Source organism: Nannospalax galili, unplaced genomic scaffold, assembly GCF_000622305.1.
Source record: "Nannospalax galili isolate Female #2095 unplaced genomic scaffold, S.galili_v1.0 scaffold1684, whole genome shotgun sequence".
In the NCBI taxonomy this organism is placed as follows: domain Eukaryota; kingdom Metazoa; phylum Chordata; class Mammalia; order Rodentia; family Spalacidae; genus Nannospalax; species Nannospalax galili.
In genome coordinates, this window is record NW_008351025.1 from 100835 (window position 1) to 121474 (window position 20640).

Below are 20640 nucleotides of genomic sequence, written 5' to 3' on the forward strand. Positions count from 1 at the left end.
AGAAAGTGCTTACCTGAGGAGTAAGAGCTGGTCCAGCCAAGGGGGCTGGCACCCCAGGTGGAGGAAGGCTTGGGATTGGCTAACCCTGGAGGGGGTCTGGTGGGCGCAGTAGTGTTTCTGGGCACCTTCCACAACTCATGTGACAGAGAGGCTTGCGTGTGGGAGACTGGGCCCGAGGACCATGTTGATTTAATGTCTGACAGTTTACCTAAAAGGCAGAGAAACAGCATGTACATTCCGCAGGCCCAGAGAGGTGAGTGCAGCTCGGGGAACAAGCGGAGCACGGGCGCAGCAGGGGACACAGCAATGGCAATGAGGGGCCATGGGTCACTCCGGCCTCATGCTTTGTTTCCCTGTGTTACTCAGGCTGGCCTCTACCTCCTAGGCTCAAGTGATCTTCCTGTCTTGGCCTCCTGTTTCCATGGCACTAGTAGCCTCTGCCATTGCCCCCACCATGCTCTCTTCTAATTTCTGCTCAAAGACATAGTTTGTGTCCTGTGCAGACCTTGGTGGAATCACTGATACTTTTATCAATTTGCTAATATTTGCTGTCAAGAAAACAGTATTTCTGAAGTACAATCTTTTTCGTGTTAAAATTTTTGTTTGTTTGAGACAGCATCTTACTATGTAGGCTCAGGCTGGTCTTGAACTTGTGGTAAGCTTCCTGCTCCTGACCCCTAAAGGCTAGGATTACAGGTATGTATCACTACAATTGGTTTATTTGGTGCTGGGAATTGAACCCAGGGCTTCATGCTTGCACCAACTGAATCACATCCCAGTCCCCTGAAGTTCAGTCATTAAAAAAAAAATTCTATTTGTTATTTTATGTGTAGGACTGTATTGCCTGCGTGTGTGTAAGTGTACCCACGTCATGCAAAGCCCATGGAGGTCAGAGGAAGGCAGTCAGATCCCCTGGAACTGGAGTTATAGATGGTTGCTAGCTGCCATGTGGGTGCTGAGTAGCCAGTGCTCTTAACCAGTGAGCCACTTCTCCAGTCCCTTTTGTTTTTTTTTTTGAGACAAGGTTTTTCACTAGTAGCACTGGCAGGCCTGGAACTGGCCATGTAGACCAGACTGGCCTTGAATTCACAAGAGATCTGCCTGCTTCTGCCTCCCAAGGGCTGAGATTAAAGGTGTGTGTCACCACACCCGGCTGAAAGTTCAGTCTTCGTGCTAATTTACCAGAGTAGTAATAAAGTAATACCAGAATAAAGTTCTACCAGAATAGTCAAGAGCAGAAACACGGCCTACACACTGTTTCTCTGCCCTACTTTCTCGGGGCATCCATCCCTTTGGACCAATGCTCCTCCTCACAACACCTCCCCCACAGCTGCTAGAGATGTTGCATGTCTATGCTGCACACACAGATGGAGGCCGCCGCCCTTGTGTCGTCGAGGGACATCTGGCATGCTGGCTGGGGGGTGCACTGTGTTAAGGCTCCTATGGAGAAAAAAAACCAGCAAAGACTACTGGCCATACCTTGTCTGCTCAGAACTCAACTGGGACAACCTGATCCATGAATGTCTGCTTCTGTGCTGCCAAGGGCAGTCAGCACAGGCACTAGGGCAGTCAAGAGCTCCCAAGAGCCCTCCACAAAGCACTACAGAGACCAACATCACAATAAAGATATGGCTCCCTGGCCTGGGCATTGGGAGGCCTATAGCCTTACACTACGTATACCGTAAGCCAACTGCTATGAAGACTAGCGACTTTATTTTGCCTTTTCTTTTTAATTACAGGATAATGAAAGTATTAAAGGTTTAAGCACACCTCTTTGTCAACATTAGAATTAAAATAATCCAGAAGCTGGGCATGGTGGTGCATGCCTTTAGTCCCAGCACTTGGGAGGCAGAGGCAGATGGATTTCTGTGAGTTCAAGGCCAGCCTGGTCTACATAGTGAGTGTCAGGGCAGCTGGGGCTACAAGAGACCGTCTCCAAACAACAACCAACCAACCAATCTAGAAGCACTGGCTTTGCATTTCTTTGAAATGTTTTTCTATACTTTATGTGTATGAGGGTACTACCTGCATGTGTATAAGTACACCCATGCCATGCAGTGCCCAAAGTCAGACTAGGGCGTCGTATCCCCTGGAACTAGCATTAAAGACAGTTCTTAGCCCCTATGTGGGTGCTGGGACTCGAATGCAGATCCTCTCCAAGAGCAGGCAGTGCTCAGCCACTGAGCCATCTCTCCAGCCTTGGCATTTTTTAATATCATGCTAAACTCCATCAACATTTTCTCCCCAAGGCACAGGCGTCACAGGAGTCCCTGTGGAGGAGCGGCCCCAGCACTACCATCCTGTAGCAGCTCAGTGCAGCAAGGCACGACACGCTGGTTTAAAAACATTTGGGTACAAGTGTGATGTAATACAGGTCTAGTCACAAATCTGAGATGGTGTGTGTCCACTTCTTGTGTCCTCGGCCTTAGAAAGATTTTAGAGCAGTTCTTTCTTCTCTCAAGAGCCGTCTCATCTGAAGTTGTGTGGGTTGTACCGTCATGGGAGCGTGTCAGATGCTATAGTGATACGATAGTGATCACGGGCACTGCAGGGGTCATGATGGGACCTGCTGGAGTCTATTCCACCTCTACAACAACAAACTCAGGTAAGCACCCATTTCAAGCTGCTGCCTGCTTTTGCATTTCTGAAGTCTCATACGCCTCTACCTTATGGTTGTGGTGAAGAGGGGAAGCAGACTCCCTCAGGTGGGGGCTACATGTCAGGTCTCTGTGTGTGCATCCTACACATCAAAGCTTTCACTGCTCTAGGAGGAGACGGTTTCACCTCCACTCTGATATGAGGATGCAGGTCCCACTGTTGAGCTGGGTCAGACCTTTCCTGGCTCTATCATACATGGCCTCCCTGCCCACAAAGAGCAAATGGACCATCAGGAAAAGCTGGGGCCTGTCCAGGTTTTGTTTAAGGAGAAAGGAGAAGGTAGGTGCGAAGCCGGCTGGTACCTGCAGTACTAAGGGTGGGACAACACTGCTGAGAGAACCACTGCAGTGGGGCACAGGGCAGCCAGGCACCAGGGGAAGGCAGCAGGGCATTCTGACAGGAAGACAGGGAAGACCCTGCAGAACTACACACAGCATTAAGATAGGTGGAGGGCATGTGGTGAGCACTGTGGGTGGGGTAGGAGGAGCTGAGCACAGCTCTCCTAAGCTGCTGCTGTTTGCAGAAGACCAGACAGGAGGTGTGGCATTGTACAGTATAAGGAAGAGGACAGGGCTGAAACTCAGCCCCTTGGAGGACTTCGATGGACCTTCCAGAAAGTTCCAGAAGGCCAAGATGGCATGGCATGGGCTGGGCAACAGCATCAAGGTAGAGTCTCCATATAAACTCTGCTATAAAAATGGGAAGACTTCTCTGACCCTCTCTATCTCCTAATCCCACTTCCCTCAGTGACCTTGGGACAATGAGAAGCATCTGTCCTGATAATTCTGTGTACACTTAGAGTCACAGCCTTCTGTTCCTAGAGAACCAAGCTTGTCCCTACACCTAGAGGGGACACATGGGCATCTAGGCCACCCTTGAAACACCCGGGCTCCTTGTGACCAGGCTCAGCCTTGTGTGGCTGCTTTGGCTCTGACTGTGCCTTCTCCCTCAAGTCTGTAAAGAAATCAAGAAGCTGTGGGAAGAGGAGGATAAGGGAGAGTGCTGCCAGTTTTGTTGGGAGCAGGGCAGAAAGAGCTCTGCCAACTGGGATGCTGGGCACCGGTGGACTGCTGTGCTCACCATCACCGTCAGAATCCACGGCTTCTTCAAACAGCCATGGTCCCCAGTTCAGGGCCCCACATAGCGTACAAGCTTGTAGCTTTGTCAGCTCCACCACTGACATGAATGTGACCTCTGACAGAGCCCAAGACAGCTGGCACTTACTCCTATGACCCCCATCTTGGGTCAGATTTGAGACCTCAGTTTTAAATGTTTGCTCTACCAACAATTCTAATCCGCTTCCTCAACCACCCACGTCATTAGTCTAAGCTCCCAAGAGGACAGACGCCTTCCCTGCACACCTCTCACAATGAGCATAGGACACCTGGGGGCTAAGAGCGCCCTGGTTTTGGATGTTTTAGCTTCAGCAATGAAATCTGTGTCTCCCTTTCAAGATGAAGCCCGAGTGTGGAATGATGGTTTGCACAAAAGCTCATGAGTCTAGCTGCTCTCCACTTCTCTGGGGTTCAAACCCAATGAGCTCCCATCAAATACTGGGCTCATGTGAATTGTTAGTACAAGTCAGAGCACAATACCAATGACAAAAAACAAAAACACACAAAAAAAGGATTACCAAATTGGGCATGTTAGTACAACTCCTGTAATCCCAGCATTCAGCTGAGGTATGAGGATAGGGAGTTCAAGGTTAGCCGGGTCTACAGAGAGAGTCTGAGGTCAGCCTCGATTACCTGAGACCCTGTCTCAAAAAACAAAAACAGTAACAACAGAAACACCCAAAATAGGATGTGGTGGTGTTCATTGGTACTCCCAGCATGTGAGAGGTACAGGCAGAAGGATCAGGAGCTCAGAGTCATTCTTAGCTACACAGTGAGTTCAGGGCCAGCCTGGGCCACGTAAAATTTAGACCCTGTCTCAAAAACCAACCAACAAACCAACCAATTAAAAAAACCCCAAACCCACATCCCAAAACCCTCATACCCAATATACTAAAATAAAAAAATAAATACCATGACAAAACTACATAAAACAAGCTAATGTGAAGAGTGTCGTGGGCATGTCTCACTGCTCTTTCTGGGCACACATCTTCTCTCTACTTTAGATGAAATCACTCAGACAATGGCCTTTGTGGTCAGGTCTGGAGCTGGGTAGGCGGCAGCAGGAGCACGTGGAAGGCCACTCCCACCCTGTGCCTGGCTCCTTTAGGGCCATCTTGCCAGTTTTACCCCCATCAGTGAAACCCTGCCACAGCCTTACACATAACCCCGGGCTCCAGTGCACAGTAGCATGGGTTTCCAGTGCTCACCACAGGGGGGAGAGGCCTGGCAGCTGAGCCTGAGCCCGCTGCTGAGCTGCTGAGCACCATCGTCCATGTGCGTGGCCCCATGGTGATCCACAGCAGGATGCCATGTGCGCACAGGCTGGCTGGCTGATCTTTTTAGTGCTGGAGTTGGATTTCATTTTCTCACCTCGTCCCAGCAGCCAATGCCTTTTTAAGGCTTAAGATTCCTTTCTGCCCTAGGTCTACCTCCATTATCAGGCAGGTTCGGAATGGAAGAGAGCTGCAGGATTCATGTCCTTCTCCAGGCCACCTTTCACATCTTGGAACATGTGACTAAGGGACACTCAAAACTGTTAATTCGCCAAGCTGTGTACATGCATCTCAAGTCAGTCTCTCCACAGGCTCTGGCTGGTATCTTCTGCCACTATGTCTGACGCCATACCATCCCCACCTTACAGGCCCACTGCCAGACATACCTCACAGGAGACCCTCCCTCACAGGAGACCCTCCCTCACAGGAGACCCTCCCACACAGGAGACCCTCCCACACAGGAGACCCTCCCACACAGGGTCGAGGCCTGGCCCTCCTCACCTCCGCTCTTGAGGAGGTAGCGGTTGACATCCTGGATAGTGGTGTTGATGGTAGGCCCAGTAGGGACACTGCCAGGAGTGACGTCAGGGTCATTCTCGGGATCAATATTCTGAAGTCCTTTCCACGGAACTCCAGGATGAAATTCTGTTCATGAAAACCGAAACAAGGCCACACACTTGAGCACTTTCACACTGTACTGTGACATTTCAAACCAACTGTTCTTACTTGTAGCAATTCTAAAACTCTGATGATTAAGCTCAGAAACACATGTTGCTTAGATGCTTCCCATGACAATTACTCACCCCTTTGGACCATGCTAGGACTGGGTGTGCAACTGCACATTCAGGTCCCAACGCCTTTATCCGAAGGATCTGGTGCCCTTCCCCACTTTCTCCTGCCACTGGCCTACTCCTAGCTGAGGTGAGGGCTACAGAACAGTGCTTGACACCACGCCACAAGGCTCGACGGAAACCCCAGAGCTGCGACTCAGTGCTTCTAGGACCCAGAGCGTAGAACCAGGCTCCCTCAGCTCTAGTTGCTCCCCAGGTTCGGGACACACCCACATCTGCTGTTCCCCAGGCATGTTGTGCAGTCTTACCTGGGGGCCAGCTGACGCTGGAGCCATTTGAGATTTTATCACTGTCAGATTTGGCACGTGACCAGCTATGGGGAACAGCTATGGGAGGACTGGCTGGTGATTCACTGTTCTGGATTAAATCGTACCGGCCATAGGAGTCATCAATGGAGGACTTACCTGGAGGCCCGATGCTTAGGCCTCCAGGGATAGCACCTATAGAACAGGAAACAGAACGGCATGAACACTCCCTACCACAGACACCCAAGGGTGCTCCAGAGCCTTTCCTTCCAGGTCCAGGGTCTCACACCTTGCAGAGTGATGTGAACTGTCAGCCATAGTCTGTTCAGGATTCTCTAAGAACTGTGGTAATTAGCCTAAACTTTGTCTTTGGATGACTGAAACTTGTATTATCATATACCACTGCTATTTTAAATATTAATTTTTAAAACATTTTATTTTTATTTTTTTATGTGTATGAATGTATTGCTGGCATATATGCAAGTGTAGCCATGCTGTGCAATGCCTATGGCGGTCAGAAGAGGGCACTGGAGCCTCTGGAACTGGAGTTACAGACAGGTGTTAGCCACCATGTGGGTCCTGGGAATTGAACCTGGGTCCTCTGCAAGAGCAGCCAGTGCTCTTGAATGCTGAGCCATCTCTCCAGCCCCTATTATTTTTATTTTATGTGTGTATTGCCTGCATATATGTAAATGCACCCGTGTCATACAATGCCTGTGGAGGTCAGAAAGAGGGTGTTGGATTCCCAGAACTGGAGTTGCGGACGGTTGTTAACCGCCATGTGGGTACTGGGAATTGAACCTGGGTCCTCCGCAAGAGCAACCAGTGCTTTTAACCACTGAGCCCTCTCTCCAGCCCCACTATTTTTTTTCTCAGTGCTGAAGATCAAACCTAAGTCCTCTTACATGCTATGTAAGTGTTCTACCATTGGGCTATCAAAACTTTTTTGGATTTTTTGGAGATGGGGTAATTATGGCCTCAAATTCCCTGTATAATCAAAGATGACCTTAAATTCCTGATCTTCCTGTTTCTACCTCCCAAGTGCTAGGATTACAGGTGTGTACCACTTGACCTGGCTCGAGTTGGAAATTTTTATATTATGGGAGCTGCCCAATGTAAAGCTTTGTGGGAACATGAGTGTCCATGGTTAGAGAGCACATTTGCTGAACATTTCTATGTCCTTCCTTCCTACAGTGCTGCCCTTACTGCAGAACAAGGTGGGCACTGAATTTGCAGAGCGAACCTCGTGATGGGCCAGGCAAAGGACACAGATGTCATGTGAAGACCTTCTAGGAGAAGTACCCATTAGCAAAATTTTCTTTTTCTTTTTAGAGACAGGGTCTCTCTGTAGTCTCAGCTGGCCTTGAACTTGCTATGGAGACCAGGCTGGCCTCAATCTCAGAGATCTGCCTGACCCTGCCTCTTCAGTGCTGGGATTAAAGGCGTGCGCCACAATGCCTGGCTTTTTTTTCCTTTTAGATTACTTTATATCAAAGCAAAGTTAAGGGGGGCTGGTTGGCTCAGCAGTTAAGAACACTGACTGCTCTTGCAGAGGACCCGGGTTCAGTTCCCAGTGCCCACATGGTGGCTAACAACTGTTCATAACTCCAGTATCTGGGGATCTGATACCTTCTTCTGGTCTCCATGGGCTTTGCACAACATGGGTGTACTTACATAGGCAACACACTCATACATATAAAAATATATGCATAAAGTTACCGGCCATCCTTCTTTAGAGGTGGGGGGGGTTCTGGAGGTAGAACCCAGGGCCTATGCATGCTGGCAAGGTCTCTGCCCCAAGCCACATCCCCCTGACTACCACGTTTCCTCTGATGCCATGAAGTTTGGGCTTAACAGACCAGCTCTGATGGTTAGCAGACTTACTTCTGTCTCCTTTCTGTTTGATTTTCTTTCTGAGTTTTATTTTTTATTTTTATTTTTTGGTCTTTTTTGAGACAGGGTCTCCCTGTAGCCCCAGCTGACTTGGAACTCACTATGTAGACCAGGCTGGCCTTGAACTCACAGAGATCCGCCTGCCTCTGCCTCCCAAGTGCTGGGACTACAGGCATGCGCCACCATGCCCGGCTCCTGAGTTTTATTTTTTAAAAGATGATTGTTTTTAGTTGACTCTTGTTGGCTGATAGGGACTGAACTAAATGTATGGGCAATGATCTATTCTCTTAAGATGCTTTGGGGCATTTCTAGTGATTTCTGGGTTTGGAGCTAAGGTCTGATGGTTGAGATTCAGGCCTAGTTGAAATCCTCAGGACTTTGTGATGGTGCAGAATTCTTTTCTATAGCTGCTGATGTGGCATTCACAAGCCACATTTCAGGAGAGCCAGCAGGTCAGTGGCAACACTGTGGGTGGGGTATTGGGCTGAACATACCATGCTTACTAGGGTTCTGGTCCAGGGGAGAAGCAGCATTAGACAAGTTATCCATGGAGTTGGGGTGTGTCCACTGAGGGAGGCGTGACTGGGACTGAGATGGGTCCTTCACAGACAAACCACTGGTCATGTCCATGCTGTTGACATTCATGTTTGGGTTCAGTCCAGCTGAAAACAGAGACACCATTAGGATGGACCGCTCCTTCTCTCAATGATCTCACCAAGCCCTTTGTTCTCGCCCAGTCACAACCTTCTATTGAAATTTTTTTTAAAGACAGGAGCTTGCTATGTAGCCCAGGCTAGCCTCTTTGCCTCAGGTTCTCAATGGCTGAGATTATAGGTGCACATCTGACTCAAACCCCGCCCCCCTTTTTTGGTTTTTGAGACAGGGTCTCACTAAAGCCTCAGCTAGCCTGGAAGTCACTATGTAGCCAGGCTGGCTTTGAACTCACAGAGATCCGCCTGCCTCTGTCTCCTGAGTGTTGGGGTTAAAGCTGTACACCACCATGCCCAGCTCTCAACTCTTTATTTTTTTTAAAAAAAACTTTTTTTTGTTTAAATTTTATTATTTTTACTTTATGTGTATGCATGTATTGCCTCCATGTAGGTAAGTGCACCTGTGTCGTGCAATGCCCACGGAGGTCAGAAGAGGCTGTCAGATCCCCTGGAACTGGAGTTACAAACAGTTTTTAGCTGCTATGTGGATGCTGGGATTTGAACCCGGGTCTTCTGCAAGAATAACCAGTGTTCTTAACCACTGAGCCATCTCTCCAGCCCCTACAACATACTTTTTAAAGGACTGTTATCCCCAGACTGAGGTGGACATGGTGGTCTTCAGACAAGCCTGCCTCATGCTGTCCCCACCTGGCTTGTTTGGGATCAAACCAGGATACTGAGGCTTCTCAAGAAGGGCAAGTTCAGACTTGGAAAGATGAAGAAAGACTTTCCAGATTCCACACTACCTTGTGGGAACTACCAGACTGAGTAAAGTGCCTCAATGTCCAAACATGCCACTTACAGACAAACTGGTGGGGTCAATTCAGTTCTACCTGTAGTGATTCTACACTATAGAAGTCAGCTCTAAAGGAGCGTATGAGTTAGACAGCAAGCGACTCTGGAGGAGCGCTAAACAGAAGTCCATCAAACGCCTACCATGTGTAATTACTGTTAGAAAAAAAACACACATACACACTCTTTTTTTTTCCCCCACACAGGGGCTCTGTAGCCCAGGCCAGACTTTACTAAAGGCTATCCTTTTGTGTCCATTTCTCTAGTACTGGGATTACTTCATCTGATCCGAGACTTTAAAAGAACCCCATGTAATAAACATTCCCACTTTACATAGATGGGGAAAAGGAGGCAAAGGGCATCTAGGTGGACTGTACGGTGGGCTAGTCAGTGGTGGGTGGGGTCTGCCCAGGAGGTCTAACTCCTGTCAGGTCTTGATGGAGGGATACTTGTACTTCTTCTACCAAAGGGACAACGACAAATGGGACAGCAATGTCACCTTTATACTAAAGGTGTACATTCATTACGTATCAAGCAGGAAGTGCTTAAAGGACAAGACAGGCCATTCTGCACACACGCATGTATTAGCATTCTAAAGAGGGAGGTTAGCAACTGGCAGCAAATTCACCACCATCCAACTGGCTTTTGCACCCCTTTGGAGACATATATTTGGAGCTATTTATTCCCCTTGTCCTGGGTCCACAGATTCTGCTGACCATCAACAGACAATCTCGAAATGCTTCCTCTAGCTCCTGGTGACATTTCTCCCTAACAGGCACAGGTCCGGAGCGGCGCATGTGTGTTATGTGGGCAATTACCCAAGGCCAGCCTGTACTACAGGAGTGTAGGCCAGACACCACCCTCATGGAGGGTTTGCGTTATTAGTCTGAATATCACTGGCCAGACAAGACAAACTCCTCTTCGTAGCTGGGGCTGGAGGCCAGAGGTCAGAAAAGAATAGCAAATACTTGTAATCCTAGCACTTGGGAAGCTAAGGCAGGAGGATGGCTGAGAATTTGAGGTTAGCCTGGGCTATAGTGTGAGATCCTATCAAAAACAAACCAACAACCTTCCCTCCAAAAACATCACACAAAGCATCAACAACAACAACAACAAAACAAAATAAAATCCAGTAGAGGCAATAAACCAGAGTGAATAGACTTTGTAGATCCAACATGGAATTTTCATAAGCACCGCTCCTGACTCTCAGTACTGGGTAGTAAACCTAGAGCTTTGCTATTTAACTCAGGCTAGTTTTCAGCACATAATCTTCTCCTGCCTCTGCCTCCCAAGTGCTTGGATTACAGGTAAGTGCCACTGTATGGGGTTTCCAAGCTACTACTTTAGAAGACTTCATACACTAAGTATTTGTGGCAGTAGAGAAACTTGTGCTGCACAGAGCTCACTGTTGCCCCTTTAAGATGAAGAAAGCCGCAAAAGATCTGCCCTCTGCCGCTGCTGTGCTGTTTCAGCTCGGCCAGTCATTCCTTCTGTTATACAGTAGTCCTGGTCATCACAAAGGGAACTCCAGGAAACCCCTACCTGGTGTGGCTCTGGAGTCCACAGGAGACTCACCGAGAGGATAAGGAGCAAAGGTGTTGGGTGAAGACTGCTGCTCTTTGGTCTGCAGGTCGGAGAGGCCGGGAGCCTGGGGGTGAGGGGGGAAGCTATCCATGGCCGATTTGCCTGCAGAGGGGTGCAGGGACAAGTGCGGTGGGGGTGGTGGTGGAGGCTGCTTCACAAGCAGGGCCTGGGCCAGCTGGCGCTGGTGCTGCTGGATCTGCTGCTGTAGATTAGTGATTGTGCGCGCAACCTGGTAGGTGCAAACATACACATATAAAACATGCACTTTAGCCAGGGGTGAGGCCATGTACATGGCTGACCTATAGATTATAATTCAAGTCTTGGCCTTCACTGGTTGGACTAGCCTCCTCCCAGGACACTCCAAAGGGGAGGTTCAACAGGAGAAAAGCCAACAAGCTAAGAATTCCTCCATTAGGGTTTCTTTAAATTAAAAAAAAAAAAGAATGTATTGCCTACATGTATGTAAATGCACCCATGTCATGCAATGTCTGCAGAGGTCAGAAGAGGCCGTTGGATTACCCCGGAACTGGAGTTATGGATAGTTGTTAGCCACCATTTGGGTGCTGGGAATTGAACTGGGTCCTCTGCCAGAGCAGCCAGCACTCTTAACCACTGAGCATCTCTCCAGCCATCCATTATGGCTTCTTCTACTAGAAACAGAGCTAAACACAAAAGTCAAAGTGACACCTACTTGCTGTTCCTGTTGCCTCATGGGTCCAGAAACATTCCGCTGGGCCTGTAACATCTGCTGCTGGATTTGTAAACGTTGGTATGCCTGTTGACAGCAAAGCCAGAACACTGTAAGAAAGCTGTCCACAGGTGATTCAATCTCCTCAAGTCAGCAAATGGGGGAAAAAAATTCTTAGAACGATCTAGACTAAAGCCTAGACTGGCCAGACAATGTGGCAGAACTCCGGAAAGGCTGCCGCAGTCTACACGATACAGCTCTGAAGCACTTGGAGGCCCTTGACCGCCTCACGGGAACTATAGCCAGGACAGAGCCTACAACATGGACGGGTGGGTCCTTCTGTCCCATCAATGGGTCATTAAAGTCAGCTAAAATAAGCACAATTTTCTTCTGTGTGCTGATGCACAAAGTGTGCTCACTTACTTCAAAATGTTGGCTGAACAGTAGATTATTTTCCTTACAATGTGGACTTCGGGGGACATTCTGGCTAGAAGATTCTTGCAGCTGCTTCTCCCAAATGGAAACATTCCCTCCTGGAAGGACTGAGGCACCCAAGACTCAGGAAACTCAGGTCCTGACAAGACTCACAAGGCCCTCCTTGAGCTTGTCTAAGCATGAACAGCCACTGGGAAAGGAGCCAGGCACAGCTGCTGCACTCATGCAGGAGCTCCAGGGATGCAGCTTTGGGAACTGTCTCCCCGCCCGCCCCCCACGGTTGGGGGCATTCTGGCAAGGTAGCTGCCCGAACCATCCATGTTCCTGTATGTAACTCCAACAAACTCAACAGTTCACCAGGCAGGACTGGCCGGAACTGCCTCTTTTGTCTACTGTTGGTCCCTATCTAAAGTGAAGAGACATTGATCAGTTCATGTCTCCCCAGGAAAAGTCATACTGAAGATTTAATTAAAACAGAATCCAAACAAAGGCGAACTACACTGTTAGAAATGCCTCATTGGTTACAGAGAAGATATTTCACTTACAGGTTCACTGTAAGTCCTAAAACTTAACCTTAGGAAGCACTAGGTTTCATCTTTCCAGTTTTTCTGGAAAAAAATTCTATGAACAGAATACACTAAACACAACTCAGTGTTTCCTGTGATCTTCCACCCCACTGGGGCCAATAAACTGCTGGTAACAGACTCCTGTATGTTCAGCTCTGGCCCATAAGAGCAAACCACGTCTGTGATGCCACCAGTGCTGTACCTGGCCTCCAGGGTCCCCTTTCCTGCTGCTGCTTTCTGGAAGCATCATACTGCACGTGTGCGGCCTCACTTCAGAAAGCCCTCCCTGCAGACCATAAGCACCTGTCTCCCTTCTTAAGAGTCAAGGAGAGCCTGAGGGTAAGGCTACAGTCTGCCCAAGCCTAGACGTCTATGCCCTTGAGGATGGCGAGGACAGTGTCTTTGGGACATTTCCCTCTGTCCTGCCCCTTTGCTACTTACTGAAATGTCAGCTCTTAAACTTGTTAAGACACATGTCTCAAAATGAGCTCCTGGGCCTTAAGGCCACTCGTAGAAGCCAAATGCCTTGTCAGTGTCCTTCCCACTAGAGTCCTTGCTCCCATTTCTTTTGTTTCTTTTGCTTTCTTCACGACTCACTTTCCAGGCAACAAAGCTGGTGGATAAGACTTCTGAGTGGATCAGGTGTCCCCACAGTGAAGAATGAATGACTAAACCTGGCCCTCTAGTGGCTATAAACTCACTACTATCTAGGAAACAATGATAGGACAGCTAATAGCAAGACTGCTTAAGAATTAAAAGGTCAAGATATGTTAAATTACACCTTTAAGAACTACTAGGTCACATTAGCTGTTCTCAACTGGGGTTCTGTGAGAGAATTAAGTTCGAATGGGGCAAACCACATGACCTTCCACACCACTGGGACTACAGCAATTTTGCTCCTGTTCCCAGAATGGTATTTGTGCATACCATCCTTGGGAGAAGTGAGAGAACACTTACCCCAAGGGATATTTTGTGTTTTGTGGCTTAGAGGAGAAACTTTGAGAAGTCAAAGGGATAGGCCAGGTTATAGATCTGCAAGACTATATATATGCAGGAAGGGACCAAGGTATTTACAAAGCTTTGGAACAACACCCTTGAAAGAAAAAACTTCCTAAATCACAAACAGTCACTAAGACACACCCTGACATGGAGAACCATGTGACAGCAACTTCATCCATTAGGGTGTTTCTGCTGGCTTGCTGACACGAGGTCCTGGCTCTACAACTTGGGGGGACCTGTCTACTCACCAGCTGCAGCTGATAGAGCTGGTTCAACATCGTCATATGCTGAGGATTAATTGGCGAGGTTAATAGTGCAGGGTTGAGACCAATGTTTTTTGCTGCAAACTGCAAAAGCTGTGCTTGAACCTGTGTAACATAAACATCTCATCAGTCACCGTCTCTATTAAAACACCCATTTGTCTGTGTAATTCATTTAGGGACTCAAACTGGTTAACTGTCTCATGGATGAACCTCAAGGCCATTAGAATGTCTTATGGACAGACCTTTAAAAAACAATTGTTGACATGCTCAGAACAAGGAAGAAAGAGAGTCTTCCAGAAGATTAGTATTATTTTTCTTTGAGACAGGGTCTCACGGAGCCCAGGCTGATCTAAAATTTGCTATATACTTGATGACGCTGAACTCCTGATTCTCCTACTTCCACTTTCTGAATGCTGGGATTACAGGCAGGTGCCATCATGCCAGGTCAGCTTCTAGGAGATTTCTTCCTCCAAATACTTTAGCTATAGATTAGCTTTCCATGGCTCTAGATCATTCCCATCAGTGGTTGACTCCATGTGCTGCCCATGTGAAAACTTTATGGCTTTAACCTAGTTGGCTGCAGCCTCAGCAGGCGGCAGAGGCAGGCATCCCATTCAGGCCTCCAATCAGTCCCCTTGGGAGCTGCCACATGGGGTGGCTCTATAAGGCTTCCCATGAGGATGGGGAGGCCATCACTGCTGCATCCTGTCTAATACATTCAACTATTTTTCTACCGAGTTCCAGCCATCTCAACCCCGAGTATAGAGCTGAGTTCAAACCATTGCACAATGATTAATCACGCCCAATGAATTCCCTGATGTGTTCTCTTCTCTTCCACATGTCCATACTGTCTTCCCATGTGCTAAGGTCAGAATGTATCCTCCCAACTCCCAAAAATCTAGATGGAAACACTGCCAAATGTGGTGGTTATAAAAAGTGGGACTTCTGGGAGGTGATGAGGTCATGGGGGCTCTGTACTAAATGGGATCAATGCCCTTATCAAGGAAGGCCAGGGAAACTTGTGGCTTGTTCAACCCTTTGGCTCTGTGAGGATACAGTGAGTTTCCATTTATGATGAAATGAATCCTCTCAGATGCCAAATCTTCTGGAACCTTCATCTTGGACCTGCAGCCTCCTGAACTACAAGCAATAAATCATATTGTCTGTAGTTACCCATCTAAGGTATTATGTTTTAGCAGCCAAAGGACCAAGACACTGTATTCCAACAAAGTTCATGTTAGTGTAAATGAAATGTCATGAGTAACAGGAGTCTGAGGATCAGCAGGTCTCTTTTGAACAGATGAGATACAAGGTTTCTGAAGTATCTTCTTGGTAACAGAGGTCTCTTAGGGGATAGTGGGCTTGTCCTTCTGTCAGTGAGTGCTAGCAGGAGCCCAGCATTCTCTGTTCTTCCCTGGCAGGGCTCCAGGAGCCCAGATGAGAGCTGAGTGACCCCAGGCCCCAAGTGTTACCTTATGAACAGATCCATTACTGAATAGTTTTTTTTTTTTTTTTGGTCTTTTTGAGACAGGGTCTCCCTGTAGCCCCAGCTGTCCTGGAACTCACTATGTAGACCACGCTGGCCTTGAACTCATGGAGATCCGCCTGCCTCTGCCTTCTAAGTGCTGGGCATTACTGAATATTCTTACAAGAAATAAAGACTGTCACGCTGTTAGCCCAGCGTGGTGGCACACACCCTTAATCCTAGCACTCAGGAGGTAGAGGCAGATGCAGGCAGATCTCTGTGAGATCAAAGTCAGCCTGGACTACATAGTGAATTACAGGGCTACAAAAAAAAAAAAAAAAAAGGACTATCACACTGTAGCTAAAAACTCAATCCATTAAAATTATAAATCTGTTAAAAGTAAACAATGCTCATGAGAGGAGAAAAAAAAAAGGCTACAGGCTAGATCTTGTATAAATCAACATCTTTTTCTTTAATTCCATTTGACTTTTAAGAAGCGTTATTATGTGTGCCAGGAATGGTAGCACAGGCCTTTAATGCCAGCATTTAGGAGGCAGAAATGGGTGGATCTTTTGAGTCCAGGGCTAGTCTTGTCTATGTAACAAGTTCTAGGTCAGCTAGGCCTACATATGAGACCCTGTCTTAAAAAAAATCTAGGGGCTAGAGAGATGGCTCAGCAGTTAAGAACACTGGTTGTTCTTGCAGAAGACCCGGGTTCGAATTCCAGCACCCACATGGCAGCTAACAACTGTCTGTAACTCCAGTTCCAGGGGATCCGACGGCCTCTTCTGACCTCTGCGGGCATTACAGGACACAGATGCACTTACCTACATGCAGGCAATACATGCATACACATAAAGAAAGCCCCAGCTGTCTTGGAACTTACTATGTAGACCAGGCTGGCCTTGAACTCACAGAGATCCGCCTACCTCTGGCTCCCAAGTGCTGGGACTACAGGTGTGCGCCACCACGCCCGGCTAAAAATAAATTTTTAATAAAAAAAAAAATCTAGGGGCTGGAGAGATGGCTCAGGGGTTAAGAGCACTAACTGTTCTTGCAGAAGACCTAGGTTCGAATCCCAGTACCCACATGGCAGCCAACAACTGCCCATAACTCCTCCAGTTCCAGGGGATCCGACAGCCTCTTCTGTTCTCCTCGGGCACTGCATGACATGGGTGCACTTACCTACATGCAGGCAATACACTCATACACATAAAATAAAAATAATAAATAAAAATATTTTTAAAAATCTATAGGCAAAAATGATCTGATAGTAAATGACTAAATGTAATTCTAGATCTACAAACTATACACTATTTTACATGATCACATCTGCTACCTCACCAGAGCATGCTGAGTTTTGGTAGCTTTCTTGATGTTCCATAAAACAGCACCATCTGCTTCTATCTATTCCAGACCACACAGGACCACCATCAGGCTGATCAGTATAACTATCTCGAGCAAAACCAGGACAAAAAAAATCATACCAACTAGAGTGTGTGGGGCTGACTATTCCCCACCCCCAGCCAAACTGCTGAGGACTGGGACTGTAGCTTACTGGTAGAGCACTTGCTGAGTATGTACAGGGGCTGGAATCTATTCCCAGGACTACCACAACCACAGCTACAACAGAAACTATTGCTCTGGCCAATGGCTACCTGCTACAGACTTGGGTAGCTGGGGCTACCAAGGAGCAGGGTCTAGGGGATGTCTCCTGGGCAGGACGGCTGGCTCATTACCAGATGGGTTAATATGACTATGTAGGTTAAAAAAAACCTTGCTTGCACCCAGATGCAGACAGACTAAGCTTTCCCTTTAAAAAGTGACCCCACTTGCCTAAGGCTTGGATCTGACCTGAGGGGATAGAAACTGAGGCACTTGAGCGCGGAGGCTGGGCTGGGAGGAATTAAGAGGCTGCACTGGCGGCTGCTGCATGGTCCTGGCTTGTGCTGCTCCGCTATTGCCAAACACACCCAGATTGCCACTCGGGATCTGTGGGAGACAGAACAGCTGTTAGGAGATAAGGTAGGCAGGCTGGGGGAGGACAAAGTGATGAGCTCCCCACATGAAAACCATTTTCTTGTTTCCTACCCCTTCAACCTGGTCCCTAAGTACACTTGGGACAAATGCTATTTAAACAGGTTACAGAGGATAAATCAGATCAGGAACCTGCCTATGATTTTAAATTATGCAACAGTGCACTTTACAATATTCCCAAACAGCTGGGAATGGTAGCACACATCTTCAATCCCAGCACTAGGGAGCCGTTCTCTGTGAGATCGAGGCCAGCCTGGTTTACATAGCAAATTCCAGCTGGGGCTCTAGGGAGACTCTGTGTCAAAAAAAAAAAAAAAAAGACTATCCCCCAACGAGAAGGCTGTCACACTTAGAGAATCAAGAGTGCGTCCAAGGACAGTAACACAGACATGGTACCTGGGTGACACATCTCCTTTCTGGAAGGCTCCATTTGGTCAGTAGTGAGAATGTGTGGTGAGTGCTACTGAGCAGACAGAAGAATGACATTTCAAATGGGAAACACAGCCGTGACTTTAACAAACCCTGAGGCTGAATCAGTCAGCAGACTCACACACTTAACCCAGTGCTGATACAATGAATACATTTGGGATGTACTTTCCACACCATCAAATGAGCTACCTGACAGGTGGAGCGGGACTCCCGTTAGAGAGCTGACTGAGACACTGGACAGCAGAGCCCACTATGCCCCGCACCCCGGCTAGACTGTGGATTTCTAGAGTGCAGACTCAGCACCAACTTCAGCAGAAAGCTTAAAGAGCAGATAGGGTACTTCTGATAATCTTGCAGGGGCCACAGGCACACTGGGGACTACTCAGCCTCCCACATGCTCCTATCTCCTTCAAGAGCAGTGCAAGAGCACTGTGGGCTATTCCTGAGAAAATCCACAAGCAGGGCTGCTCCATGGCTTCACTTGAACATCAACGCATGCCCAAAAACCTATGGGAAAGTAGGGTTCCAGAGCTGTGGGCACTGAGACCTCCCAGGTCCTCCCTCCAGACCTCTCACACAGAGGGTGAAAGAGTGAGATAGCCAGGAGGCTCTGCAAACCTCACAGAAGTTCCCTTTGCTTCTGGGGAGAAGGACACCCATGGTGAAGACCACTTGGCAACACAAGAGCACTCCAACCAGTAGCAAGGTAGCTCCTAGAGTGCAGACAGAAGCTCAAATACATTTTAGTTCAATGGAGAAACAATCTTGCAGCACTACTGTCATGTGGCTGAATTCTAGGAACTATTTATTACTCAAATCTGAGTTCCAGTGAGCTACTTCAAGGGGAGTCTTGAGAGCAGATCAGCTTGCTTCATTCTCCATTTATATATATAATTTGGTCTTTTTGAGACAGGGTCTCCCTGTAGCCCCAGCTGTCCTGGAACTCACTATGTAGATCAGGCTGGCCTTGAACTCAGAGAGATCAGCCTGCCTCTGCCTCCCAAGCACTGGGATTAAAGGCATGTGCCACCACACCCGGCATCCGTTAATATTTTTATATAGAAGTATTAACTGACAACAAGACAGTTTATTCCTCAAACACATTTTTAAAAAGCCAGGTGAACTAATGCAGACCACTGCTTGCTCCTTCCCAACAGCCTTACCTGTCTAGAAGAGTTCAAGTTTTGCATGCCCAGCCCTGAGGCAATCCCACCCAGGGCCTGACTTGGGAGTGCACTGTTGGAAAGGGGGAGCTTCAGGCTTGGGGAAGGCAAAAACGGTGAAGTCGTGGGCTCTTCCACGAGGCCGCCATCCTGATTGGAGAAAGAAAGGGTGAGCTGTGTGCAGTGCCCGCCGACACGCAGCGCACCAAACAGTTTTCCACGGAAACAGAGAGGGGATATGGATGGATAAAGAATTAAACAATCAAAAACGTGTGGAGACGAGTAATGGAATATGACAAAAGAAGAGGGAAGAAGAGAGAGAGACAGAATTACGACGCTGCTTTCAGTAAGGGAGATTTGCAAGCACACATCAGCTTCCAACACTCTCAGACACTACTGCCCCTGGCCTGCCCGGAGTGGGGAGGAGGGACAGGAACACTGAGAAGTCTGATTCGGAGACCTCTTTATGACTGTTTCCAAGTACACAGCTTCCTACTGAGAGGCTGCAACCACAGCGCCCTTGATGAGAGGATGCTGGACTCTCACATCTGCTTACTTTGAAGTACACACATAATACTTCGTACGGCTTGACTCACTACGTGTGTATGTCACAAACACAAGACACCCACTGACCCCTTCATGTATCTACTGAGGTCATATGACACACCAAGCTCTGCAAATCTAACATCTCATCTAACACCACAATCAGTCAGCAGACTACTTCATGTTTTTTTTTTTTTTTTTTTTTTTTTAAAAAAAACAACCCAAATGAGCTTAGGGTTCCCTGATTACAATGGCCAGACTCAACAAATAAAAAACTAAAGTGTGGTGGTGCACACCTGGAATCCCAGCACTCCACAGACTGAGGCAGGAGGGTAAGTAAGTTTGAGCCTGGTCTATGTCTATATGTCAAAGTCCAGGATGTCAACAGTTTGGAGTTTCAGAAAAACAAGTGATTTTAGTGTAAATCTGCTCCTGGTCACTCCACAGTTCACCTCTGTGTGTGGAGCATGAGGAGAGGGCTCTGAAAACAGCAAGCCTCATCAGAGATGTCAAGGATGCACTGCAGAAGGAACCTGGCCCTAGCAATCTTTCCTCTATTTCGAGACGGTCTGGGTCTGCAGTACAGGACAGTCTTGAACTTGAGGTCGTTCTACCTCAGCTTCCTGTGTAGCTGGATTTACAGGTCAGTGCTACCAGGCCTCAGTTTTTAAAAAAGCTTATCCTTTCTTACTGCAGCTTTATTCTCAGAGTTCATTATTTTGGTTCAACTGAATGTGGTTGTTTCCTCTTAGAGCTCTACCACTCTGAAGAAAGGACACCCTCCCATGACAATACTGGAGGGATAGAGCTTTGACTACACTTAAACATCCAGGAAGCTTCCAATGAGTACTGAGTAGTTGCTGATGTGGCCACTGGCAAGGGCCAGCTAGACACAGGTGCCCCAGCCCCACTACTTCCCCTTTCCAAGGT

At 47.8% G+C, this 20640-nt stretch overlaps 1 protein-coding gene across 3 annotated transcripts in view; it reads right to left on the bottom strand.

The window, feature by feature from the left end:
* Positions 1-20640, bottom strand: part of Tnrc6c (trinucleotide repeat containing adaptor 6C) — an 82848-nt gene that overhangs the window by 4335 nt on the left and 57873 nt on the right. For all 3 annotated transcript variants that reach the window (XM_017801947.2, XM_029553533.1, XM_029553532.1), the window contains 9 exons: positions 19168-19317; positions 17393-17530; positions 14059-14178; positions 11814-11897; positions 11114-11351; positions 8531-8698; positions 6147-6338; positions 5549-5692; positions 14-208 (listed from right to left, as the gene is read on the bottom strand). In XM_017801947.2, the coding sequence (XP_017657436.2) occupies positions 14-208; positions 5549-5692; positions 6147-6338; positions 8531-8698; positions 11114-11351; positions 11814-11897; positions 14059-14178; positions 17393-17530; positions 19168-19317 (1429 nt within the window). The remainder of the gene's footprint in view (positions 1-13; positions 209-5548; positions 5693-6146; positions 6339-8530; positions 8699-11113; positions 11352-11813; positions 11898-14058; positions 14179-17392; positions 17531-19167; positions 19318-20640) is intronic.